General features: G+C 46.2%; 1 protein-coding gene across 1 annotated transcript in view; it reads left to right on the top strand.

The window, feature by feature from the left end:
- Lpo (lactoperoxidase) overlaps nt 1-26,834 on the top strand; it is a 34,868-nt gene that overhangs the window by 4,146 nt on the left and 3,888 nt on the right. Inside the window, exons 3-11 of the mRNA XM_042693291.1 lie at nt 6,430-6,507; nt 8,319-8,406; nt 11,554-11,714; nt 12,994-13,111; nt 13,403-13,532; nt 14,278-14,484; nt 17,075-17,399; nt 19,526-19,686; nt 26,100-26,352. Of these exons, the coding sequence (XP_042549225.1) occupies nt 6,432-6,507; nt 8,319-8,406; nt 11,554-11,714; nt 12,994-13,111; nt 13,403-13,532; nt 14,278-14,484; nt 17,075-17,399; nt 19,526-19,686; nt 26,100-26,352 (1,519 nt within the window). The 5' untranslated portion in view covers nt 6,430-6,431. The remainder of the gene's footprint in view (nt 1-6,429; nt 6,508-8,318; nt 8,407-11,553; nt 11,715-12,993; nt 13,112-13,402; nt 13,533-14,277; nt 14,485-17,074; nt 17,400-19,525; nt 19,687-26,099; nt 26,353-26,834) is intronic.

Genomic DNA, 26,834 nt, shown 5'->3' with positions numbered 1-26,834 from the left:
CTTACCATCCTGAACTTTCCTCGTGCATTTGCCTGGAGCCACAGGGTGTTTCCTGCTCAACCTGTGTCTCCTCTAAGTCACCTCAGCCCCTCAAAATGCTGGGCCTTTCCCAGAAGTAAATTCTTGCCAGAAGGTATAAAAGATCAGCTGCTGTGCGCAGAGCAATGGCCCTGGCTACCACAGGAGGCTGAGACCCATGGCAGGTAAGGTTCAGTAGTGTTACTCATTCCTGGCTTTTACAAAGTTAATGATGTGATTTCCCTAAAGCCTTCTCTGAGCACTTAGTTCTGGGTTTAAGCATGTCTTCTTGGTACATTATCTGATGCCAGATTTGGCCAACGCAAGTCAGATCATCCCTGTGTGGAGGAAGACAGAATGGGTCTACACCCACTGTAGGGCAAGAAGGCTTTTCTGCTTCTGAAAACAAAGACATAGAATCATAAACTTGGGGCCAGAAATGTCTCTTACACATTCTGTTCAGGAACTGAGTTCTTAAGATAGGTGTCTAGGGTCACTTAAAAAGTTGGAGGGAGCTGGGAATAGGGCTTAGTGGTAAAATCCTTACCTAGCATGCATGAAGCCCTGGATTTGAGTCCTCAGTACTACTACATAAACAGAAAAAGCCAGAAGTGGGCTGTGGCTCAAGTGGTAGAGTACTAGCCTTAAGCAAAAGAAGCTCAGGGACAGTGCCCAAGCCCTGAGTTCAAGCCCCAGGACTGGCCAAAAAAAAAAAAAATTGTAGGTAAATAGTTCTTAAGACTGGTGTCATGTAATACAACCTCTCCTCTATAGTAGAGCTTCTGTGGTGTTTTTCTAGAGCTCCCTAAGCCAGAACTCTCAGATCTCCATCTCATTTCCGGAATCTCATGCCAGCTATCTGAAGCATATCTGAACATCTAGTTTAGCCCTGAATATCTGTCCCTGTTGTCTTAAGTGTCCTCTGGCTACCTGACTCTCATCCAAGTGTATGAACTGGATGGTCTTTCTTTCTTTTGAGAGAATGAGGTAGTTGAATCATATTTGGGGGGGGGGGGGTGGAAGGTGTCAGTGGTGGGCTTGAACTCAGGGCCTGAGCATTGTCCCTGAGCATTATTTTGTTCAAGGCAAGCACTCTAATACTCAGAGCCACAGGCTCCACTACTGTTTTTGGGGGTAGTTAATTGGAGATAAGAGTCTCATGGACTTTCCTGCACAGGCTGGCTTTGAATTGTGATCCTCAGATCTCAGCCTTCTGAGTAGCTATGATTACAGATATGAGCTACCAGTGCCTGGCCTGAATCATGTTGGGTTTTTTTGGTTTTGTTTCGTTTTACTCTCAGGTGCATTCAATAAGTATAGAACACTTCACCTTCGTAGAAGATTGTTTCTGCTGTGAAAGGCTTGATAAGAGCCATTAAGGATATAAAAGGGAAACAAACACAAACCCAAATTCCATTTTCCCTACTACCTGCTCACAAAATGCTTCCAATACCAGGTTTATGGGTTCCCCACTCACCCAACAAGCACAGCTACAGGTAGATGCCCCCTGTGTGCCCTTTAATTGGGTGCTGACACTCTGTGGAGACAGCTTCAGATCCCACGGGTTGAAAGTTCAGTCCCTAAGACTGAACCTTCTACATTGCGGCTGCCAATCACAAGCTCTAAGTTGCTTTATCCTGTGCTTCTGATCAACCGGCTATCAATTAGAGTACCCACACCCTCCTTCCTCAAGTCTGATTCATTTACTAGAGTTGCTCAAAGAAACATTGGTATTTATGAGTTTATTATGAAGGATAGTATAAAGGATACAGAACAGAGGTGCAGAGGGCAAGTATGAGGGAAGGAACAATGGAGTTCCTCTGCCTCTCTGGACACACCATCCTCCAGAAGCTTCCTGTGTTCAGCCACTTAGAAGTTCTCTAATATTATCCTTTGTGCTTTTATAGAGATTTTATTAAGTATGATTGCAGCCTAGACAACCATGAAATTCTAATGCTAGCAGACTGGGTGGGGACACCCAAAAAGGCATGTGTTCACAATATACAAGGACACGTGCACCTCCATGTTTATTGCAGCACTGTTCGCAATAGCTAGGATATGGAAACAACCTAGATGCCCCACCACAGATGAATGGATCTAAAAATTGTGGTATCTATACACAATGGAATATTATGCAGCCATTAGAAATGACAAAATAATGGCATTTGCAGGGAAATGGATGGAGCTAGAAGGAATCATGTTGAGCGAGGTAAGCCAAGAACGAAGAGACAAACAGTACATGGTCTCCCTGATAAGTGGATGCTAAATCCAAAATGTTAGGTGATACGACAAAACTAACAGGACTTAAGAAACAAAGAACTCCCGCTCATCTGGTTGAACCACTACTAAATATCCCCATGCTGCTGATCACAAATATGGTATATAACATGTGAACACTGTTATATATTACAGACTGTGGTAGACAATTTGCTCCAGGGAAGTTAAAATGAACTTGTGACTTTGAAATTATGTAATCACTTAATCACAATCAAAAAAAAAAAAAAGAACCTCGGGGAAGGGAGGGAGGGAGGGGATGGTAGGGGGAAAACAATGGAGAGGGTAACAATGTTCAAGAGGAAGTGTACTCATTACCTCACTCATGTAACTGTAACCCTCTGTATAGTATCTTTACAATAAAAAAAAAAAAGTAAAAAAAAAAAAAAAAAAGGCATGTGTTCAGATTCTTCCTGGCCTTTCTATGAACCATTTCTTGCTCTCTCCTGGATATGGAGCAGGATTCCTTCTGAATGGGAACATTGTGATCTACCATCAAACAAGGTCATTTTGGGAGTTTCATTATGCCCAGCTCCAGCACAGAAAGATAGGGAATGATAAGACTTTCTATGACTTTCTTTTGGAAAGATAACTTCTGTTTTTATGGCTTAACCTAGGGAGGAACTTTTGAGCCAAGAATCATGGAATCATGGATGAAAACCACATATATGGAGTGGGAATGGGGCTTAGTGGTAGAAGGCTTGCCTAACATGCAAAAGGCCAGAAGTGGCGCTGTAGTTCAAGTGGTACAATACTAGCCTTGAGTAAAAACAAGCTTAGGGACAGTGCCCAGGCTCTGAGTTCAAGCCCCAGGACTGGCTATATATGTGTGTGTGTGTGTGTGTGTGTGCTATATGTATATAATTTTATATACATATATTTTCCATATACACATATTTCTATATGCAAGTATTTTTTGTCTTTCCTATTGACTCATGCCACCATTCTTAACAGCTCTCACCATTCATGGAAAAGAATTCCGCTGTTCCTTCCCTTCTCAGTCTTTCTCCCGGTCTCTTTGATGACTGCTCAGCATGTCTAAAAGCCACATTGGTAGAAGGTGTGGTAGACAGAGAGTGGTCTTCAGACTAGACACATCACTTGTTACAGGTTCTCAGGCCCTTAACCTTCTACTCTGAATTTATCAAGATCCCCAAGTGATTCTTAGATATGCTATAGTGTGAAAAGTCACCTACGAGGCTACAAGTACTCCCTCTTGTACAATCTCCAAATGCTACAGTTCTCTGCTCTGTCATTCACTTAGCATGTGCTCTAGCATTCTATGTCTTAAGGGAGCTCCACACTTTGCTAAAAACCAAAGGGCTCAGGAATGCTTTGGCATCAACCATGAGACTAAGAATATGGTAGACATCCAAATACCACAGAAGCTTGTGGCTGACCTCTCTCTTCCCCCCCCCCCAAGCCCTATTTTCCCTATTGCCAGAGGCAATATGTTTCCAGGATCTTCTGCACACCCATTTTTCAGTGCCTTGACTCTACATTTGCTTGCCTCTGCTTTCTATTCCACACCTTTCCCTTCACACCAATCAAGAATCTTACCATGAAATGCAAACTAATTTAGCTTTGAATTTGAATTCCTTCTCCTCCCTTCCAAGTGAGGAGAGAATATCTGAAGGAAAGGAGTGGAAAAATAAGTAGCTAAGCTTTGTTTCCTGTCACCACCCTATCTTGGTGGTTCACAGCACTTGTAATCACAGAACATGGAAGGCTGAGGCAGGAAGATCAAAAGTTCAAGGCAAGCTTGGGCCACCCAGTGATACCCTAAACCCCTGGACAAGGCCCAAAGGGAGTAGAAAATATAGAATTGCTGTTCAGTGAATAGAAGGTTTCTGTTTTGCAAAGTGAAACAAGCCTAGAGACCTTTTACTCAAAAATGTGAATACATTTGCTATACTGTAGAAAATAATGATTAAGATGATAAATTTTACACTGTATGTCTTTTGTTTGTTTGTTTTGGCCAGTCCTGGGGCTTGAAGTCTGGGCCTGGCCACTGTCCCTAAGCTTCTTTTGCTCAAGGCTAGCACTTTACCACTTGAGCCACAGCACCACTTCCACTTTTCTGAGTAGTTTATTGAGGATGAGTCTCATGAACTTTCCTGCCCAGGCTGGCTTCAAAACATGATCCTCAGATCTCAACTTCCTGAGTAGCTAGGATTATAAGTGTGAGCCACCAGTGAGTGACCTGTATGTTTTGTTTTGTTTTATCACATGTGAAAAGGAAAAAAAAATCTTTAATGATCTTTTACTCACAAATCTCTGCCTGAAAAAGCAGATTTCTGCTGATTCAGTGAATCTTATCATGGTCCTCTGGTATTCACAAAGAAAGGGTAACAGTGTCTGGGTATGGGGATGTGCCTAAAATTGACAGAAAGAAGGAGATGGAAGGAAGGAAGGAAGGAAGGGAGGGAGGGAGGGAGGGAGGGAGGGAAAAAAAGAATAATAGTGGGATGGAAAGTCCCAGAATTTTTTCCTACTGGGGCCATATAGATCTAAATACAAAAGCCCGCTGAAGAGTTGAGCTATTTGATCAGTTATGTTGGGGGAAAAAGTCTTGACCAGAAATGTGTTTCCATTGTAACTCAGTGGTAGATGCTTGCCTGGTTTGTGCAAAGCCTTGGCCTGGGTTTGAGCCCTATTAGAGAAAAAAATTAGGGGGAAATATAAAAGGGAAGATGGGGAATGGAGTCAAAAGCTGAATTCCTTGAACCGTGGTACACAAATGAGGTTATTTGGAGAGTGTCTGGGAGGTGGGCTGTGCCATCTCTCAGGCAAAGCTAGGGTGTGTTTTCTCTCAGGGAGCTTTGGGCAGGTATGAAGGGTCAGCTAATTTGAGGTTGTTCATCCTGGGAGTGCCTGGAGTCCACTCAGGAATACTATGCTGAAGGGAAAAACATAACATCATGAAGTCTTGGGAGCCAGTCAAGAGCCTGGTCTAAGCTAGGCACTGGTGTCGTACATTTACAATCCTAGCTACTCACGATGTTGAAATATGAGGGTCTCAGTCCAAAGCTAGTCTGGGCAAGAAAGTCCATGAGAATCCTAGCTCCAACTAACTACCAAAAAATTGGAAATGGAACTATGGCTCAAGTGGTAGAGCACTAGCCTTGAGCAAAAGAAGCTCAAGGACAGTGTTTAGGCCCTGAGTTCAAATCCCAGTACCAGTACATACACAAAATTAAGAAGGCTGGAAATGTGGCTTAGTGGTAGAGTGCTTGCCTAGCATGCATGAAGCCCTGGGTTTGATTCCTCAGTGCCACATCAACAGAAAAAGCTGGAAGTGGCACTGTGGCTCAAGTGATAGAGTGCTAACCTTGAGCAAAAGAAGTTCAGGGACAGTGCCCAAACCCTGAGTTCAAACCCCAGGACTGGTGGAAAAAGAAATTAGAGTCTGGTCTAAAGAAGCAATTATTCCAACTATATATATGAGCACCTTTCTAGACAAGAGCCATAATCTCTTCAAAAGCTATTTGGCATCTACCTCACCAAGCCCAAGGAGGCCCCTTGCCAAAAGATAAAGCTGCTCAAATTGGTTCCGAGTTAAAGTTCATGATGAAGAGGTAGATTAACCTAGGAGCCGGAACCTCTTTGGGTGTCCTGAGACACCACTATGGTATTAGAGGAGTTTTTGAACTTGTCACAACTTTCTTGTATGTGTTGATAGGGAAACCCCCTGTGGGGTTTTACAGGAAAGATGGGGCCTCTGCCTCCTCTGCGGACAGAGGAGACAGACAGGAAAGATAATTTCCTAGGAAAAAAGGAGGGTAACACCAATGGGTGGGTAACAGCACTTTTCAACCCTATGACAAAACCAACACATGATTTCAGGATCACAGGGTGTCAGGGCAGACTGGAAGATCCTGCCTCACTTGACCCTACCCCCTCGCTAAGTAACCTGTCCAAGAGTGCAGAGCTGGGTAGAGTGACAACTCAGGGCCTCAGACCCTGAAGCTAGTGTTCCTTCCCTTCCACTTTGCCTCTTTCCATCTCTCCCTGTGCATGTAGTAGGCTTCCCTGTTCCTGTGGTAGGGCATTTGGTGGTCCCTACTTTCTGAGAGTCAGTCCATCCCACAGGCGCTCCATTGAGGCTTATGACATAATTCTGGGTCTCTCTCACAGGGATGAGGATCCTTCTCCATCTCCCAGCCCTCCTGGCTTTTCTGTTCTCGCTCCAGGCTAAAAGGCCTGCTAAAAATGGTAAGTGTCACACTGAATTGGTTTCCCATAGCTTTCACCACAAAGCACCTTGAACTGGGTGCATGAAGACAATGGAAATTTATTCTCTCACAGTCTAGGAGACTTGAAGTCCAAAATCAAGGTGATAGCAAGACCCTATATCCTCTAAAGGCTGAAGAGGAGGAGCCTACCTTGCCTAGTCCAGCTTCTGGTGGCTCCAAAGCATTCATGGAGTTCTTGGTTCATAGCTACAGCATGCTAATTTCTGTTCCAGTCCTCACATGCCTCCTAGTGTGTCCTCTCCCTCTCTTTAAAATCCACTGGGTATCACAGCTCATACCAGTAATTCTAGCAACTCAGGAGACTGAGATCTGAGGATCATAGTTCAAAACCAGCCGAGATAGGAAAGGAAAGGCTGTGAGACTCATCTCCAATTAACTACCAAAAAGCTGTAAGTGAAACTGTGGCTCAAGTGGGAAAGCAATAGCCGTGAGCACAAAAGCTCACATATAGTGCCCAGGCCATGAGTTCAAGCCCCAGGAGCATGGGGTGCATGCGTGTGCACGCACACACACGCACGCATGCACGCACGCACGAGTCAGACGCGATGGCTCATGCCTGTAGTCCTAATCAGGAGGCTGAGATCATCTGAGAATTGAGGTTCAAAGCCATCCCAGGCACAATAGTCCATGGGGCTCTTATGGCCAATAAACCACCTAAAAAACAGAAATAGAGCTGTGGCTCAAAGTGATAGAGTGCTAGCCTTCAGCCAAAAAACTCAGCCCTGAGTTCAACTCATGAAAACAAAAACCCACTAATCATTGGACTAAGGGTCCTCATCCAGTATGATCTCCTCTGAATCAATAATATCTGCAAAGACTATTTATAAATAAGATTATATTCTGAGGATCCAAGAGCAAATGAATTTTCACTAGACAATTTTCTTTGTGAGTGAAAACAAGGAAACCCGCCACTGGCTTTATATCTTCGCTTCCCTAGTTCATGTCCTGGCAATCAGTAAATTGATGGACTTGCTTAACTTTCCACAGAATTTGTCCCACCAGGATCCAAAGAAATGCCAACCAACCTGATTGGTTCAGTAGTCCTACCCCTGGGTGTTCCAATACATTCCTGAAGGAGGTCTTGATCTTTTGTTGAAGATTAAAAAAATAGTCTTCCCATTCTTTTTCCCTTAAGGGAAAATTTTGTAATCTTAATTTCCTACCTGCTCAGATTTCTTCTGTCTGTTGTGGGACTTGAACTCTGGGCCTGGGCACTGTCCCTCAGCTCTTCAGCTCAAGGCTAGCACTCTCCCACTTGAGCCACAGCACCACATCTGGTTTTCTGGTGGTTAATTGGAGATAAGAGTCTCATGGACGTTACTGCTGGGGCTGGCTTTGAACCATGATCTTCAGATCTCAGCCTCTTGAGTAGCTAGGATTACAAGCATGAGCCACCGGTGCCCTGCAAGCCTGCTCAGATTTGAAAGCTGTGGGATAATGGCTGAGAAAGAGGGAGACAAAAGCTAGGCACCGGTGGCTGGTGCCTGTAATCCTAGCTACTCAGAAGGCTGAGATCAGAGGATCACAGTTCAAAGCCAGCCCTAGCAGGAAAGTCTGTGAGACTCTTATCTCCCATAAACTACCCCCCAAAAATACTGGGAGCAGAGGGATGGCTCAAGAGGTAGAGCACTAGACTTGAGCAAAAGAAGCTCAGGGCCTGAGTTCAAGCCCCAGGACTGACACAGATGAAAAAAAATGGAGACAGAAAGAAAGGATACCTCCAAGGAGTGGTGTCTGATTTTCTGCTTCCTGCTTCTCCCCATCCCCAAGCACAGATCACTAGAATTTCAACCATCTCGGCTACTGTGAGTCAGGTCAAGGTCCAAGTCAACAAGGCCTACCTGGAATCCCGAACCAGGTAAGAAAGATACATACACATATATGTATACACTTCCTGTCACACATTTCCTGTTAACTAGCCCATCTAGGCCAGCCCTGCCAAACCAGTGAGCCCAAGCAATTATAAAACCTGCCCTTCTACCTGGTTCATACCTCTAAGGATGTGACAAGCAGCATCAATAGCTGCCAACTCCCCACATTCTCAGCCTCCAAGATGCCCTGAAGGGACATCGAATCCCAAAAGGCCTTTGCTGCTTGTGACCCAGTGTTTCCTTGGATCCTGAGTGTCCCCCCCCTCAGAAGGGTACAAATTCTTTATTCACCCAACTCATATTTTCACTTACTCCACTCTGGCTCTCTAGAAGCAGAATCCTAGGTTTGCTCAGGACAGGTGATTTATCAGGGTTGTGCTGTCAAGGGACAATGCTGTGGAATGCAGGAAAAAAAACAGAAATAAAAGGAAGGAATTAAGTGAGGATATGGTTTATGGTCCAGCCCTAGCTTTACCCTCTGGGAGACCTGCTCTTGAATACCTCTAGTCAGGCAGCTCTATTGGCTGGCCCAGAAGCCAGTGGCCAACAGTTACAGCTGTGAGCCTTTAGCAGCTGCTCCCATCACAGCTAGGGGAGGAGCACACAAACCCTCAAAAGGAATCCAAGGGAAGCCAGTTGCCAGTGGCTCACGCCTGTAATCCTAGCTACTCAGGAGGCTGAGATCTGAGAATCACGGTTTAAAGCCAGCCCCAGCAGGAAAGTCTGTGAGACTCTTATCTCCAATTAAATCACCAGAAAACTGGAAGTGGTGCTGTGGCTCAAGTGGTAGAGCGCTCGCCTTGAGCTGAAGTGCCCAGGACTTGAGTTCAAGCCCCAGGACTGATCACGAAAAAAAAAAAATATTCAAGGGAGGCCCACCAGCAAAGTCAGCCACCCGCCACCCAGGGGCTGGGACTGGTGAGCAAAGCAATCCAGACCGGATTGCTGCCATCAGGAAGTGCATGTGCTATACCAAAAGGACTAATGAGAAATAAGAGGAACCCTAGCAGTGAGCTTATTCATTGCTCTTGTTCTGTCCCTGACACTAGAGTTGTAGCATCCTTCCTCCTTGCCTCTGAATGAATCCTCAGACACTTAGCTGATTCTTTTGGCAACTGTTTATTTATTTAGTGCTGGTACTGAGCCTGAACCTCCAGGCCTGGGTGCTCTTCCAGAGCTCTTTTGCTCTAGGCTAGTGCTCTATCACTGGAGCCACCGCTCCACTTCCAGCATTTTATTTATGCGTTTGTTTGTGTTTGTATGTGGTTAATTGGACATAACAGTCTCACATACTTTTTCTTGCCCATGCTGGCTTTGAACCCTGATCCTCAGATCTCAGCCTCCTGAGTATCTGGGATTACAGGCACGAGCCACTGGCACCAGACTCTTTTGGTAACTTTTAAATGATAAAATGTGCTCTGGTCATTTCTAGTCCCCAAGACTAGAATTCCATTTCAGGAACTAAAAGGTCAGCATAAGAAGACACAGACAGCCCCAGACTGCTTTTTTCCCTTGACTCAGAGTGACCTTGGGGGTCTGTGGTGAGAGTGGGGAGTCCAGGGGGCTTCTCCCTCACTCCTGACCTGTCCCCCTCCCTCACTTCCCCCTGGGGGCTGAGGGATGGACTACGGCATGACCAACATTTCTGGACAAGTCGGTGTCTCAAGGGAGAGCCCGAAATTCCTTCTCTACTTGGATACTTTTCTGGTCTTCTCACCATTCTGCTGCCAGATCCAAGATCTGGAAAATTCTTACCCAGTGCTGACAACTCCAACACCTGAAGCACCCAGCTTTTTTTTTTTCTACCCCTTCGGCCCCTCTCTGGGCGAACTGGGCCATGCTGTCTCTTTTGCAACAGAAGCAAAATGGCAATATGGCTTTTCTCTTGAGCTCTTTTTAGAGAAGTTGGGGCAGCCCTAGAGATAAAAGTTAATAAGCAGGGTCCTTCCTGTTGTCTCCTTACTTACCCAAGTGGTGTCTCAAGCTGAGACCCAGCACCCCCCGCTCTTCAGACAGAACTAGTGGCCTGTCACCCAGAGACAGACCTGTCTCTACAGTTAATGAATATACTCAAAAAGAGGTCTTTCTGCCAGCCACCAGGCACCAGTGGCTCATGCCTGTGATCCTAGCTACTCAGGAATCTGAGATCTGAGGATCAGGGTTTGACATCAACCCAGGGAAGGAAGGTTGGTGAGATTCTTATCTCCAATGAACCACCAGAAAACCAGAAGTAGAGCTCGCAGAGCACTAGCTTTGAGTACAAAAGCTCAGAAACAGTACCCAGGCCCTGAGTTCAAGCCCTAGGATGAGCACACAAACAAGTAAGCAAACAAACAAATAATAAGTCCAATAAATGAGAGCTTTCTTTTGTGAGACTCTGGGCCCTTTCTAACATCTCAGCGTCTTGGAGAGATAGGGATCACCCCAGTGAAACTGAGGCACAGTGAAGAACTTCAAGGAGGAACATCTCTGAGACCATCTTGCCCTCCACCATCTGTGTTGTCACAAGCTCCGCAGGGGAAGGCTTTATCGTTTCTCATTTTACACATGGAAATTAAGAAATAATAAGGCCTGAGTGTCTTGCACATGGTATTCAGCAAAAGATTGGATGCTTTGGGCGGCAAACACCACAGGAGCTCTAGGGCCAGACACAATTTGGGCTGTTTTTATGGGCAGAACTAGAGGTCCATAAGCATCTTCTTTCTAGAATTCTCAGTCCATAAGCTTGGTGACAAGCCAGTTATATACCAAAGGCTCCTCACATGTGAATCAATCTGTTGTTAGGGCCTTGTGGTTTTTGAGCTCCAGTTCTGACCCACTCAGCTTAGGTATAGCCCTCTGGTTGGAATTCAGGAACCACTTGATCCAGCTTCCCTTGGAATCAGTTCTTCCCCTTAGGACCAAAACTATTGAAGCTTAACAAGCCACTGTGGCTTCCTCTTTTCAGAAGAGATTTTTCCAGCAGTGTTAGAAAAGAAATGAACACAAAGTTTGTCTCCTCTGAGCCACCCCCCCCCCACCCCCCTCCACCCCCAGGGCTCTTCCCTGGACACCGATCACTTCACATCCCTGCAGAGGACCACTAACTCCCTGCTATCAGGCCAGCTCATGATCTTCAATGCTCTCCAATGTAGGCTGAAGACCGCCATGAACTCCCAGGCTCTCACCACCCGACAGCTCTCAGAGTATCTCAAGCATGCCAAAGGCCGGACACGCACAGCCATACGTAATGGGCAGATGTGGGAGGAATCCTTCAAGAAGCTGCAGCAGAAGATTTTCTCGGCCAATGTCACAGGTACATTCAACTCACAGGAAGGGTTCATCTCCCTGCAGAAAAGATCGGAGGCAAGCCAGGTACTGGTGGTTCATGCCTGTAGTCTTAGCTATGCAAGAGGATAAGGTCTGAGGATTGAGGTTCAAAGCCAAACAAGGCAGAAAAGTTCAGGAGACACATATCTCCAGTTAACCAGCAAAAAGTTGGAAGTGGCTCAGGTGGTTTAGTGCCAGACTTGAGAAAAAAAAAAAAAAAAGAGCCAAGTGAAATTGGGCATTGATGACTTATACCTATAATCCTAGCTACTCAGGAGGCTGAGATCCGAGAATTGTAGTTTGAAGCCAACCCAGGTAGGAAAGTCTGTGAGACTCTTATCTCCACTAAACTACAAAAAAAAAAAAAAAAGCTGGAAGTGGAGAAGTGGCTCAAGTGGTATAGCTTTAGCCTTGAGCAAAAGAAGTTCAAGGACAGTGCCCAGGTCCTGAGTTCAAGCCCCAGGATTGGCACCAAAACAAAAACCAAAAAGGCAAGTGAGAGCATGAGGCCCTACACAGTACCGACACAAAATATGAGGGGAGGGGGGGAGAAGAGGAGGAGGAGGAAAAGGGAAGGACAGGGAAAAGAAAGGGAGGGGAGGGGAAGGGAGGGGAGGGGAGGTCAGAGGCCATCCAAAGCTGTGATCACTGTCCCGGGCTGTCAGCTCGGAAAGGCCCTCCTATCTCTCCCATCCTAGGCTCGTAGGCCAAACCAGCAGAACCAGGAGCACCTTAGGGGACAGTTAGGCCAGTGCCCTTTTAGCAAATGAAGGAACTCAGCCCTAAGGAAGGTCACAGTGGGGACAAGGGTGTTCTTTGCATAAATAACTTGGGTAAGGTACTGGAGGAAGTACCAAAGTCAGTAAACATGGACTGGCTGTCCCACACCACAGAGTCATCCCTTCTCTGAGTGACTGCAACAGGGAAGCCACCCGTGTCAGGTGGATTTACTGGGATTATTTCACCAGCGATTGGGATTCCTGTTTTGTTCTGGCTTAAGACCCATCTGACCTCATCTTAAGTTTTTTCTGCCTCCTGCCAGGGCCTTAGAAAGGGCTGAAAAGGGGGTGGGGGGTGGGGGAGGGAAGGATGGGAAGGGGAAACAAAGGAGGAGGCTACAATGCTTGCTAAGAAATGTACTCATTATCTTGCCCATGTAATTGTAACCCCTCTGTACAGTATGTTCACAATAAAAAAGAAAAAAAAAAAGAAAAGGCTGAGAACTCTGAGCCTCTTTGGGGTTGGGGGTGTCTCTTCTGTTTTAGAGCCCAGCCTGGACCTGACATCGCTGTCCTGGGAGGTGGGCTGTGATGTCCCGGCTCCAGTAGTGACCTGTGACACCAGCAGCCCTTACCGCACCATTACTGGAGAATGTAATAACAGGTGATTTGGGCAGGGTGGGGTGACACCTACCCAGCCCCACCCAGCCATTCCAGGAAGACCTGCCACCCACCGCTTCACCCTCCTGGACCCTTTAAAGGAGACTCCTGTACCTAATGGAGCCCCCCCCTCTTCACCAGGGCCTGGGTGGGGTGGGGGAACAAGGGGCTCAGATCTCCATATTTGAGAGGCCGCTGCCGCCGGCCTCCTTACTCTGGGTCAGGGCCCTGGCCCCCCCCCCCCGAAACCCGGAGACCAGCGGCGGGGGCTGAGGGGGGTCTCCCCGGCTTTCAGGAGGGACCCCACGCGGGGAGCCGCCAACCGGGCGCTGGCTCGCTGGCTGCCGGCCGAGTACGAGGACGGGCTCTCCCTCCCCTTCGGGTGGACGCCGGGCAAGATGCGGAACGGCTTCCCGCTCCCGCTGGTGAGGGCGGACGGGGTGAAGGAGGGGAGGTGGAGGGGAGGAGATCCGCGAACCCCCAATACCCGCTCCCCACAAGGGCTAGGGGGAGGCGGGGACGCAGCCCTGCGGGAGAAGGGCGATTCGGACTTGTGTTGTTCCTCCAAAACGCCACCAGAGGGCAGCAGAGCCCGGGGCCGAGCCACGCGGTGCTCGCTGGCTGGCGCGTTCTCTGTCTCTCTGTCTCTCTGTCTCTCTCCCCCTCTCCTTCTTCCTCCCCCCTCCCCCTTCTTCTCTCCCCCTTCCCTCCCTCCCCTCTACAGGCCAGATACCCTGGGGTCTCCCAAGCAGATGGCCTCCCTGCCCCATCCTGCTCCCCTTCACTCTGGGTCAGCCCCTGGAGTGCTTCAGCTGTCGTTTGCCTCATCTGAGTTGGCAGTCCCTCCCCAAAGCCCCCTCCCCTGTCCACAGACACCTGGCATCGCCATGGCCAGGCCTCTCAGGAGCAGTAGTCTGGCTTTGTCTTCTCACCCTGCTTGGTAGTGGACAGGGCACTGACATTGCACATGAAATCATACAGACCCAGGTTCAAATCCATCTGTCTCCTACCTGCTACAAGAGTTAATGCCTTCTACCTCACAGACTCCTTGTTCGGGGACTAAATGCCTTGTAGCTGTTACAGCTGATGTACTAGTAAAGCGTAGTTGAATCTGCCCCTCAAAGTACATTTTCTTCCCCATCTGCCCTCCTCTTCTCTCTCCACCTGCAGGCCCGAGATGTATCCAACGAGATCGCTGCCTATCTGAATGAGAAGGATGTTCTGGACCCAAACTGGTCCCTGCTCTTCATGCAGTGGGGCCAAATTGTGGATCATGACTTGGATTTTGCCCCTGACACTGAGATGAGCAGTAGCAACTTCTCTAAGGCACAGTGTGATGAGTACTGTATCCAGGGAGACAACTGTTTCCCCATCATGGTAGGCCCCTGTAGCAACCCCTAACTACCCCAGGGGAGCAATCTTGGGTCTTGTGAGAGATGTGGGTGCTGACTTAATAGCTTGCCAAATCTCATATGGGCATTCATCCATTCACTCACCTACCAATCAGTGATTACACATTATATCCAATTGCCAGGCAATGCATAATACATTGGGTTTTCAAAGATGAGGAAGACATTGTTCCTGCTGTCAAAGACAGTGTGGTAAGTGAACAAGTGAGCCAGTGGCTCATGCCTGTAATCCTAGCTATTCAGGAGGCTGAGATCTGAGGATCTTGATTCGAATCCAGACCCAGCAAGAAAGTCCAGGAGACTCTTATTTTCAATTAGCCACCTCAAAAAAAAAAAAAAAAAGTCAGAAGACCAGAAATGGAGCTATAACTCAAGTGCCAGCCTTGAAAAAACAAACAAGAGACAGCACCTAGGTTCTTGAGTTCAAGCCTCTCTACTGGCACAAGGAATAATAATAATAATTGGGAAGCTTTGAGGAGGGGAATTTACATCTTCCACCAGAATCATCTATCATGTAGAAGTTTATCAGCAGTGCAAAAATCTCAAGCCTTCCCCAACACACTGGGAAATAGATTCTACATTTTACCAGGAGATTCATTCTACATTTAAAATTTGCGGAACTTTGGCCCTAAAGTCGTCTTGAATGATGACTTCATTTTCCAGGAGATGAAAGTTGATGATGGATGGGTGAATCAGTGAACATCAGGGATTTGGGGGAAGAGCCAGCAGGGAGAAGAATTTGCAGTGACAGATACCCTTTTTCTTTTCATGGGTTAAGACTGTCATTTATTTATACAAATAAGAAGTCAGGCCTAGCCAGGCTCTGGTGGCTCACGCCTGTAATCCTAGCTACTCAAGAGGCTGAGGTCTGAAGATCGTGGTTCTAAGCCAGCCCGGGGAAGGAAAGTCCATGAGACTCTTATCTCCAATAAACCACTCAGAAAACTAGAAGTGGCACTGTGACGTAAGAGGTAGAGTGCTAGCCTTGAGCTGAAGAGCTGAGGGACAGCCCAGGCCCAGAGTTCAAGACCCATGACCAACAACAACAAAAAAAGAAGTCAAGCCTAGAACTCGATGAGGGAGGCTCACGCCTATAATCCATAGTTACTCAAGAGGCTGAGATCTGAGGATCACAGTTCAAAGCCAGCCTGGGAAGGATAGTCTGTGAAACTCATCTCCAATAAACCACCAGAAAATTGGAAGTGGTGCTGTGGCTCAAGTGAGAGAGCACTTGCCTTGAGCTGAAGAGCTGAGGGACAGCACCCAGGCCCAGAGTCCAAGCTCCACACCTGACCAAAGACAAAGATGAAGAAGAAGACAAAGATGAAGAAGAAGAGAGGAGGAGGAGGAGGAGGAGAAGGAAGGAGGAGGAGGAGGAAGAAGGAGGAGGAGGAGGAGGAAGGAGGAGGAGGAGGAGGAAGGAGGAGGAGGAGGAGGAAGGAGGAGGAGGAGGAAGAAGGAGGAGGAGGAGGAGGAAGGAGGAGGAGGAGGAAGAAGGAGGAGGAGGAGGAGGAAGGAGGAGGAAGAGGAGGAAGGAGGAGGAAGAGGAGGAAGGAGGAGGAGGAGGAGGAGGAAGTCAAGCCTATGTGCTGAGGATAAAGAGCATGAGCTAGGGAATTTTCAGTCTGGATCTGAATCTCACATCTTTCCCTTCTAGTTTGTTAGTGCCTGGGAAACTGACACCCTACTGAGTCTGTTTTACTATATGTAAAATGGAATCAAATTGTCAACCTGATAGGTCTTAGAAGGATGGAAGTAAGATGAAGTATTCATATTGCCTGCATGTAGTAGGTCCAAATTAAATGAGGTGTCAATTTTTTTAATTTATTTTTTCCATTTTATCAGTACTGGGATTTGAACTCACTTAAGGCTTTCATTTAAGGCTGATGCTCAACCATTTGAGCCACAGCTCCACTTCTGGCCTTTTTTTTTTTTTTTTTGTAGCTAGTAGGAGTCTCCTATTAAAATTTTCCTGTCTGAGCTGGCTGAGACCCTTAGATCTCAGCCTCCTGAGTAGCTAGGATTATAGGTGTGAGCCACCAGCACCTGGCTTAGAGTGCCCTGCCCCCTTTTTTTTAGTAGCAATTGTTAACTTTTTCTCATCTTATGTGATACTTTCCTGTCCAGGAATGCCAGAGCACACTCCCCAACCAAAATTCAGAGAGCCTCACTGTGAAAGATTTTGGAAGTTTTTAACTATTACTTTATTGAATATATATATATATATTTCTAGGGATTGAACTCAGCACCTGGCACTGTCCTTGAGCCTCTTTGTGTTCAAGGCTAGTGCTCTACCACTTGAGCCACAGCTCCACTTCTAGCTTTTCCTGAGTAGTTTATTGGAGATAAGAATCTCACGGACTTTCCTGCCTGGGCTTGTCTTTGAATGGTGATCCTCAGGACACAGCCTCCTGAGTAGCTAGGATTACAGGGGTGAACCACCAGTGCCCGGCCATCTTCAATATCTTTGCATCCACTCTGTCTCTTGGGAAAGGTTATCTGAGCCCAGACGTCTGCCCCTGCAATCACCAAACACCCCCCTCCTAATCTCTCTGCAGTTCCCCTCCAGTGACCCCAAGGTGAAGACTCAAGGGAAGTGCATGCCTTTCTTCCGAGCTGGATTTGTCTGTCCCACTCCACCCTATCGGTCCCTGGCTCGAGAACAAATCAACGCTGTAACCTCCTTCTTGGATGCCAGCTTTGTTTATGGTCCCGAACCAAGCCTGGCCAACCGCCTGCGCAACCATAGCAGCCCTCTGGGCCTCATGGCTGTCAATCAAGAGTTCTCAGATGGGGAGCTGCCCTACCTGCCTTTTGTCACCCAGAGGCCCAGTCCCTGCGAGATCATCAACACCATGGCCCAGGTGCCGTGCTTTCTGGCAGGTGAGCCTAGGCTGGGAAGAGACAAAGGGATCATCAGGGAGGCTTCTCCACTGAGCCACCACTGTCTGTGGTGCATTGGAAAAAAATAAAAGAAAGACCCAATAAGCCTAGCACCAGTGGCTGATGCCTGTAATCTTAGCTATTCAGGAGGCTGAGATCTGAGGATTGTGGTTCAGAGCCAGCCTGGGCAGGAAAATCCGTGAGACTGTTATCTCCCATTCACCCCCAAAAAGATGGAAGAACAGCTGTGGCTCAAGAGGTAGAGACCAGGGCCTGAGTTCAAGCCACAGAACCATCACAAAGGAAAAAAGGCCCAATAACAAGAGAAGACATATTTACAGTAATATGAGATGAGGAAGGGCTGGGAATGTGGCTTAGTGGTAGAGTGCTTGCCTAGCATGCATGAAGCCCTGGGTTCAATTCCTCAGTACCACATACACAGGAAAAGCCAGAAGTGGTACTATGACTCAAGTGATAAAGTGCTAGCCTTAAGCAAAAGAAGCTCAGGGACAGTGCCCAGGCCCTGAGTTCAATCCCCAGGACTAGCAAAAAATAATCATAATAATAATAAGGAAGTCCAGAAACACACCAAGAAAATTCACAATCCTATTATTCCCCAATAATCACCATTAATATTTTTTTATTTTTTTTTTATTTTTTAGAGGGTCCGGTCATGGGGCCTGAACTCTGGGCCTGGATGCTGTCCCTCAGCTCTTCAGCTCAAGGCTAACACTCTACCACTTGAGCCACAGCACCACTTCTGGCTTTTTTCTTTTTGCTTATGTGGTGCTGAGGAATTGAACCCAGGGCCTCAGGCATGCAAGGCAAGCGCTCTACCACTGAGCCACCTTCCCAGCCCCTAGCATTAATATTTATTGGCAATCTTTCCCATACTTTTCCTAGCACAGGTATATTCCCTATTATTTTACACAGTTAACTACACACTATAAATAATGCTTTATAACCTGGTGTCTTCACTCCACATACTACATGCTAAGAGGGAAAGGGTACTCTAATAGAGGCAAGGTATTGTGTCGCATATATTACCATCATTTTTTTTCAACCCTTTTCAGAGTTATTCAGCTATCTTCTAGAGTTGTTGTGTTTTTCTGTTTTCTTGTTGCTTGGATAATCAACATCCTTGTGATGAATCTTTATTTTCATCTTTTTTAATTGTTGTTATTGCAGTACCAGGGATGTTGTCATTTATTAAGGTAATTTACTAGAAGAGGTTCTAGATAAAGAGTTTGTTATATACATGTGTGAACAAGTTTGTGTGTGTGTGTGTGTGTGTGTGTGTGTGTGTGTGTGTGTGTGTGTTAAGGCTTTTAAGTAACCTGGGCAAAAGCCACCATTTCTAAGAAACCTATGCACAACCAAAGCCTCCTGATTCTATTTATTCCAGGGGCACATGCCCTCTGGTTCTCTCTGTCTTTGGCTTCTGAAAGCCTTTTCTCCTCAAACAAACAAAAAAGACTTTCCAAGGACAAACTTCTGGTCACAAGGCAAGAGACCAGCCCTGAGCCAAGCTCCCTTGTGAGATCTCTTGAATTTTGTGTCCCCACACATACCCTATGCCAATCTAGACCTCAAATTAAGCCCCTTCCAGGTTTTCCTAAAAGCAGCTAGGAGCACCAAGCATTTGTGAATTGTATAAGCTTTCTTGAAGCTTAGAGGATGCCAGGAGACGTGAACTCCCCCCACCCAGCCCCCACCCCGGACATCTCATCTCCTCCATTCCTGTTCCTCTCTCCTTCCCTAGTAGGCCTCACCTCCAGATCCTTCTCTCGCCACTGCCCAGAAGAATTCACTCCCATCCAGGCTCTCCCCTCAAAGCTGCAATCCTGAAGCCTTCTTCTTGTTTGGTTTGGGTTTTCTTTCATTTGTTTGTACCAGTGCTGGGGCTTGAACTCAGGGCCTGCCCTTTACCAAATCCTTGTAGGCCCTAGAGCCCCACATTGCCAAATGAGGAGAGTAAATGTTAAGATCACATAGCTAAAAGCATGAATATAGAACAGAGAAGCAAAACTGTAGCTCCCGCCCTCCATCTGTGGGGGCACCTCTGTCTCTCGGTGGGCCTGAGGCTGCTCAGGAAAAACCCACTTTCCTGCCTTGTGGGCTTTCAGGAGATTCTCGTGCCTCGGAGCAGATCCTACTGGCTACTGCCCACACACTCTTTCTCCGTGAGCACAACCGGCTGGCCAGAGAACTGAAGAGACTCAACCCTCACTGGGAGGGAGACAAGCTCTACCAAGAAGCTCGGAAAATCCTGGGAGCCTTCATGCAGGTATGGAGGTGCAGGGTGCCTTCCCCTCACCCCCAGCCAGGCCACCTGGCTCACAGCCCTACTCACCTCCGGCCGCCTCCCCCATACCTTCCTCTCCTGTGCTGTCTCCCCCCCAGAGTCTCATTCTTACAAACACTCCCTCCTTTGGTTTCCTCAACTTCTCTGTCAAAAAAACCAATCCCTTAACAGGAGCCAGTGGCTCACACCTGCAATTCTAGCTACTCAGGGGGCTGTGATCTGAAGATCATGGTTCAAAGCCACCCTGGGTAGGAAAGTCTATGAGACTCTTATCTCTAATTCATCACAGAAAAAGGCAGAAGTGGAGCTGTGGCTCAAGTGATAGAGTGTTAGCCTTGAGAAAAAAAAAAAAAAAGCTCAGGACAGCATCCAGACCCTAAATTCAAGCTTCAGAACAGCCCCGCTCCCAATCAAGAAAAAAAAAGTTATCAAAAATTTCTAGGAAAATCTGTGTGCCCCTTTCCCAGCCTCCTCCAGGAAAGCCTCTCCCTGTGCCTTCTCTCACTATATGTGCAAGAGAAATACTTAACATCTTTCATAACTATATGGTAAAAGCAGGAAGTTTTTTTTAACCATAACTATATGGCTAAAAAATAAAACTGCCAGGCACAGGTGGCTAAGGCCTATAATCCTAGCTACTCAGGAGGCTGAGATCTGAGGATCATGGTTCAAAGCCAGCCCAGCAGGAAAGTCTATGAGACTCTTATTTCCAGGAAACTGGAAGTGGCGCTGTGGCTTAAGTGGTAGAGTGCTCGCCTCGAGCTGAAGAGCTGAGGGACAGCACCTAGGCCCAGAGTTCAAGCCTCATGACTGACAAAAAAAAGGGGAGGGGGTAGTGGGAGAAAAACAAGGGAGAGGGTAACAATGATTGACAAGAAATGTATTCATTGTGTTACTCATGTAACTGTAACCCCTCTATACAGCATCTTTACAATAAGATAATTTAGAAAAAAAGAAAGAAAGGGCTGGGAAGGTGGCTCAGTGGTAGAGCGCTTGCCTTGCATGCCTGAGGCCCTGGGTTCGATTCCTCAGCACCACATAAGCAAAAAGAAAAAAGCCGGCAGTGGCACTGTGGCTCAAGTGGTAGAGTGCTAGCCTTGCATGCCTGAGGCATACAAGCACGACATAAGCAAAAAGAAAAAAGCCAGCAGTGGCGCTGTGGCTCAAGTGGTAGAGCGCTAGCCTTGAGCTGAAGACCTGAGGGACAGCGCCCAAGCCCAGAGTTCAGGCCCCACGACCGGACTCCCCCCCAAAAAAAAGAAAGGAAGGAAGGAAGGAAAGAGAAAGAAAAGAAAGAAAGAAAGAAAGAAAGAAAGAAAGAAAGAAAGAAAGAAAGAAAGAAAGAAAGAAAGAAAGAAAGAAAGAAAGAAAGAAAGAAAGAAAGAAAGAAAAGAAAACTGTACAGTGCCAAAAGCAGGAAAAGCAGGAAGTTAACATTGATCTAAATCATAGGAGCTTATTCAGATTTCACCAGTCATAAATGCTTCATCCATGCATCTGTGCAGCACTGTGCAATTTTATCTTGGGTATAACTTTTACGCAGCTACCATCAAAACAAAGAGACAACTGCGCAGGTCTCCTCATGCCACTTTTCATAAACCCTCTACTCTCACTCTCCCACCTCCGTGGAAAACACTATTCTCTTTTCCATTGGCATAGTTATGTTAGGTCACAAGTGCTTTAGAAGTGGAATTATGCAGTAAGTATTCTTTTGAGGTGGGTTTTTATCATTAAGGTCCATTCAGGTGGCATCAATATTTCTTCCTTTTCATGGCTGCAGTCCATGGTATACTATGGTATACTATGAACCACAGTTCATTTGACTCTTCAGCTATTGAAGGTTATTCGGATAACTTCTCATTTGAGTATTATTATGAATAAATCTTTGAATATTATTGGTGTATAAATTTCTACATGAAAATAAGTTTTTATTTGGGGGATATATATATATATATATATATATATCTAAGAATACAATGAGTTCTATGATAAATCCATTTTTAGTCTTAAAATAACTTGCCAGACTCTTTTCTAGAATGCTACATCATTTTACATTTCCTCCGGCATTGTACACATGCTCCTGTTTCTCAGCTCTGGTTTGCATTTCATGTCATCGCTTTCTTTTATTTCACCCTGTCTGATGGCAGAAATATCTTCTTGTAGTTTAGATTTGCATTTCTCCAATGGCAAGTGAGGTTCAGTGCTTCCTTGTATATTTACCATCTGTACATTCTATTCAATATCCTGTTCGTGTATACTGCTCACTTTATAACTTTAGACTCTTTGTCTTTTATTATTGAATTTTGAAAATTTTTCCTACATTCCAGACACAAAATCACATAAATGATTTATGTAAATCACATAAATGATTTACAGATCTTTTCTACACTGCAATTTGATATTTTTTGTTTTGTTTTATTCTGTTTGTTTGTTGTTTTGGCCGTACTGGGGTTTGAAACTCAGGGCCTCATTCTTGCTAGGTAAGCACTCTACCACCTGAATCATACTCACGGTCCTTTTTGCTTTCATTATTTTTCAAATAAGGTCTCATGCTTTTACCTAGAACTCATCTCCAACCAAGATGTTCCAACGTCTGCCTCCAATATAACTGGAATACAGGTGTATGCCACTGTGCCCGGACCTATCATTTAATTTTTTTCATTCTCTTTTGCTCTGCAAAAGCTCCTAATTCTGATTTTACTGTGGTCCATTTTATCAATTTTCACTCTCATGGAGATTGTGCTTGAAGTTCTTTCCTTAGACCTAATAAAGATTTCTTCCTATTTTTGTATTTTCTAGGAGTTTCATTGTTTCATATTTTACGCATAAGGCCACAATCCATTTGGGGTTCATTTTTGAATGAAATATGAGGTTTTGGTTATGTTTTTGCTTAGTTTTGCCTACTGATGTCCAATGGCTCTATCACTTATTGAAAAAGCCATCTTCCTCCATTGAATTGCATGTCTTCAAACAACTAAAAAAAAAAAAAGAAAAAGAAAAATATTAAACTCTTTCTTTGTGTTTAGCATTCAGAAATTTAATTATGATGTGTCTTAGAATAAACTTTTTTAGGTTTTCCTTGTTTGGGGCTAACTCATTTTGGATCTGTAAATACATGTCTCCCAATATTTCCAATGTTGGGAAATTTTCAAGCATTATTTAACTCCTTTTTCGTGCTCTCTCTCTCTCTCTCTCTCTCTCTCTCTCTCTCTCTCTCTCTCTCTCTCTCTCTCTCTCTCTCCTTCCTCCACTTCTGGGACTCCACTGGTGCAGAGAGCCCTGAGGCTCTGGTTTTCCAGAGGGTCTCGGTCTTAGATCTCTCTGTGGTGCAGATTGAGTACATTCTATTCATCTGTCTTCAAATCTGTCCCCTCTACTACTAAGTCTGCCCACATCCCTTTTCATTTATTTCAAGTGTTTTCAGTTCCATAATTTCACTTAATTACTTTTTATGACTTTTACCTTTTTGCTGGGAGTTTTTTGGTGGTGTTGCAAGAGAATATTCTGTAATTGATTACTAAGGCTTTTTTTTGTTGTTGTTGTTCAGAGTGTGGGGCTTGAACTCAGGGCCTTGAGCATTCAGCTTGTTTGTTTTTTTTTTCTCAAGGCTGGCCTTTTACCACTTTAGCCACAGCTTTACTTCCAGCTTTTTGCTGGCTCATTGGCAGTAAGAATCTCTCAAACTGGGAATCCATGGCTCATGCCTGTAATCCTAGCTACTCAGAAGGCTGAGATCTGAGCATCATGTTTCAAAGCCAGTCCAGGCAGGAAAATCCATAAGATTCTATTTCCAATAAACCAGTCAGAAAACCAGAAGTGGCGCTGTGGCTCAAGTGGTGGAGTGCTAGCCTTGAGCTGAGGAACTGAGGGACAGCGCCCAGGCCCAGAGTTTAAGCCCTATAACCCCCCCTCCCCCTCCCCACACAGTCTCTCAAGTAAGTTTGTCTGCCTTGGCTAGCTTTTTTTTGGGGAGGGGGGGCAGGGGGGTCCAGTCGTGGGGCCTGAACTCTGGGCCTGGGCGCTGTCCCTCAGCTCTTCAGCTCAAGGCTACCGCTTTACCACTTGAGCCACAGCGCCACTTCCAGCTTTTTTCTTTTTGCTTATGTGGTGCTGAGGAATCGAACCCAGGGCCTCAGGCATGCAAGGCAAGCGTTCTACCACTGAGCCACCTTCCCAGCCCCTGCCTTGGCTAGCTTTGAACTGTGATCTTCAGATGTCAGCCTCCTGAGTAGCTAGGATTACAGATGTGCTTCAGGCATTTTCAAGGTGACTGCTTTAAAATCTCTATTTGATAATTCCAACATCTGATTCATATTGTAATTGACCTCCCTTTATCTCTTTTCTCTCTCAAAATGTGGCTTTCCTGATTCATGGTATTATGAGTCATTTCTAATTGTACCTTGAACATTTGGCTTATTGAGGATCCTATTTAAATCTCCTGCCTTAGCCTGCTGGTTAGCAAGTAGGTTCTGCTCTGGTTCTGATGATGGCTTAGTTCTCTGAGTTCTTCTGCTGCTGTTCGGGTCCACTTCATCCTCCTGGAGCTTCTGAGCTTCCCACTCAGCTCCTGCCCCTGCCCACTGCCATCTGCAGGGCAAGCAGGTTCTCTCTGGCTGCCTGCAGTTGCTAAGCAACCTACTAGACAAGTAGACGCCACTGAGCCTGGGTATCCTTGGTGCAGAGCTAAGGATAAAGTCCAAGGAGAGTCTGGGCTCCACTGTGGCCCCCATGCTAGGCTAATTAGACTGGCCTATGGCCTGGGTTGTGGAGCAAAGGCTGAGGTGGTCAGGGTATCCCATGGGCGTGGGGGTCTCAGCTAGATCTGTGCTGGACTTCCCTTGTCCTGGTCTTTTAGAAGGTGAGTTTATGCTTTCCTTGGCTTCTTCTTTTTCCTGTCTGTTGGAGATTTCAGGCTGCCAGTCACTCCTGCATTCAGTCTGAGGGATGGAGGAGCTCACCACATTGTCACTTGTTTGGGGTTTTTTTTGTGGGGGGGGGGGGGAATAGGGTTTTGTTTGCCAGTCTTGGGGCTTGAACTCTGGGCTGGGCACTGTCCTTGAGCTTCTTTTTGCTCAAGGCTAGCACACTCTACCACACAAGCCACTGCACCCCTTCTGGCTTTTTCTGTGTATGTGGTACTGAGGAATCAAACCCAGGGCTTCATGCATACAAGGCAAGCACTCTACCACTGAGCCACATTCTCAGCCCACATGGTCACTTCTTGAGTTCTAAGGTCCCTGGCCAGTCCATGGTCTTTTTTTTCCCCCAGAGGTCAGGGGGGGGGAGGATGTTGCTTTTTCAAAACAGAGTCTTGCTATATAGCCTAGGCTATATAGCAACCCTCTTGCCTGAGCCTCTCAAGTGCTGGGATTATACGTATACACTGCCATGCCTGATCTATTCACTTGTTCAATAATTTCCAGAGTGTTTAGTTATAGGGAATGAAGAAGAAAAAGGTAAAATGAACCATCTCCTCCTTGTTCTAAAATCAGAAGTCCTAAACACTTTTTTTTTCTTTTTTGCCAGTTCTGGAATTTTTTTTTTTTTGGGGGGGGGGGGGTGTCAGGGCCTAGATGCTGCCTGAGCCTCTTTGTGCTCTGACCACTTAAGCCACAGCACCACTTCTGGCTCTTTCTGAGTTAGTTTACTGGAGATAAGAGTCTCATGGTCTTTGTTGTCAGGGTTGGCTTCGAATTACAGTCCTCAGATCTCAGCCTCCTTTGTAGTTAGGATTAAATGAGGCATGAGACACCAGTGCCCAGGTCTAAAGCACATATTTTTTAATTATTAAAATGATCTATTTTCATGACTGGGGATGTAGCTCAAGAGTTAGAGCACTCTTGGGACTGAAAAGAGTCCCAAGTGATTTATTTCCATATAAAAAATTAGACCCCCAGGGGCTGGGAAGGTGGCTCAGTGGTAGAGTGCTTGCCTTGCATGCATGAGGCCCTGGGTTCAATTCCTCAGGACCACATAAGCAAAAAGAAAAAAGCTGGAAGTGGGCACTGTGGCTCCAGTGGTAGAGTGTTAGCCTTGAGCTGAAGAGCTGAGGGACAGCGCTCAGGCCCAGAGTTCAGGCCCCAGGACTGGACCCAAAAAAAAAAAATTAGACCCCCAAATTGTGCTACTTAGAGCAGAGAATACATCCCAAATTTAAATGGCCAATTAGTAGAGGCTCTGTGGTAACAAATCACAAGAGATCGGCAGAAAGAACATCATCATCAATTACCAATGTCTGCTATGAACGTAGGAATGAACACTGGGTACAAATGCTATCTGTTTAATGTCCTTGGATTTAGACTGCTAATCCCAGTGACAACAGTTCGCTTCAACCTCCTTCTGCAGAAGTTCAAGCCTCCTCACACCCTGTCCTTGTGGCCTATTTCTCTCTTTAGATTATCACTTTTAGAGACTACCTTCCCATTGTGCTGGGTGATGAGATGCAGAAGTGGATCCCTCCATACCAAGGCTACAATGACTCTGTAGACCCCCGAATTTCCAATGTCTTTACCTTTGCTTTCCGCTTTGGGCACTTGGAGGTCCCCTCCACAGTGTCCCGCCTGGATGAGAATTATCAGCCATGGGGGCCAGAACCAGAACTTCCCCTGCATACCCTCTTCTTCAACACCTGGAGGATGGTCAAAGACGGTATGTTTTTTCCTAAAGGAGTTCTCACCTGTCTCTCCTACTCTGCAACCTGCTTGTAGGGAAATCAAATTTGGAAGTCACGATCCACAAACTTCCTGTAAGACCCTGAGTAAGTGAATTTATCTCACTGTACCTCAATTTTCTGGCTGTCAAATGGGGATACCTCAACTGGGTACTAATGGCTCATGCCTATAAACCTAGCTACTCTGGAGACTGAGATCTGAGGTTCACAGTTTGTAGCCAGACCAGGCAGACAAATCCAAGAGACTTATCTCCAATTAGCTAGCGACTCCCCCCGCCCCCCAAAATGGGGCACCATGGCTCATGCCTGTAATCCTAGCTACTCATACTCAGGAGGCTGAGATCTGAGGATCATAGTTCAAAGTCAGCCCAGGCAGGAAAGTCCATGAGACTCTTTTTTTTTTGGGGTCCAGTCATGGGGCCTGAACTCTGGGCCTGGGTGCTGTCCCTCAGCTCTTCAG

Source organism: Dipodomys spectabilis, unplaced genomic scaffold (genome assembly GCF_019054845.1).
Source record: "Dipodomys spectabilis isolate Male_0828 unplaced genomic scaffold, ASM1905484v1 ptg000004l, whole genome shotgun sequence".
NCBI classification, from domain to species: Eukaryota; Metazoa; Chordata; class Mammalia; order Rodentia; family Heteromyidae; genus Dipodomys; species Dipodomys spectabilis.
The sequence above is the reverse complement of the archived record's forward strand: the minus strand, read 5'-3'. Positions and strand labels throughout refer to the sequence as shown.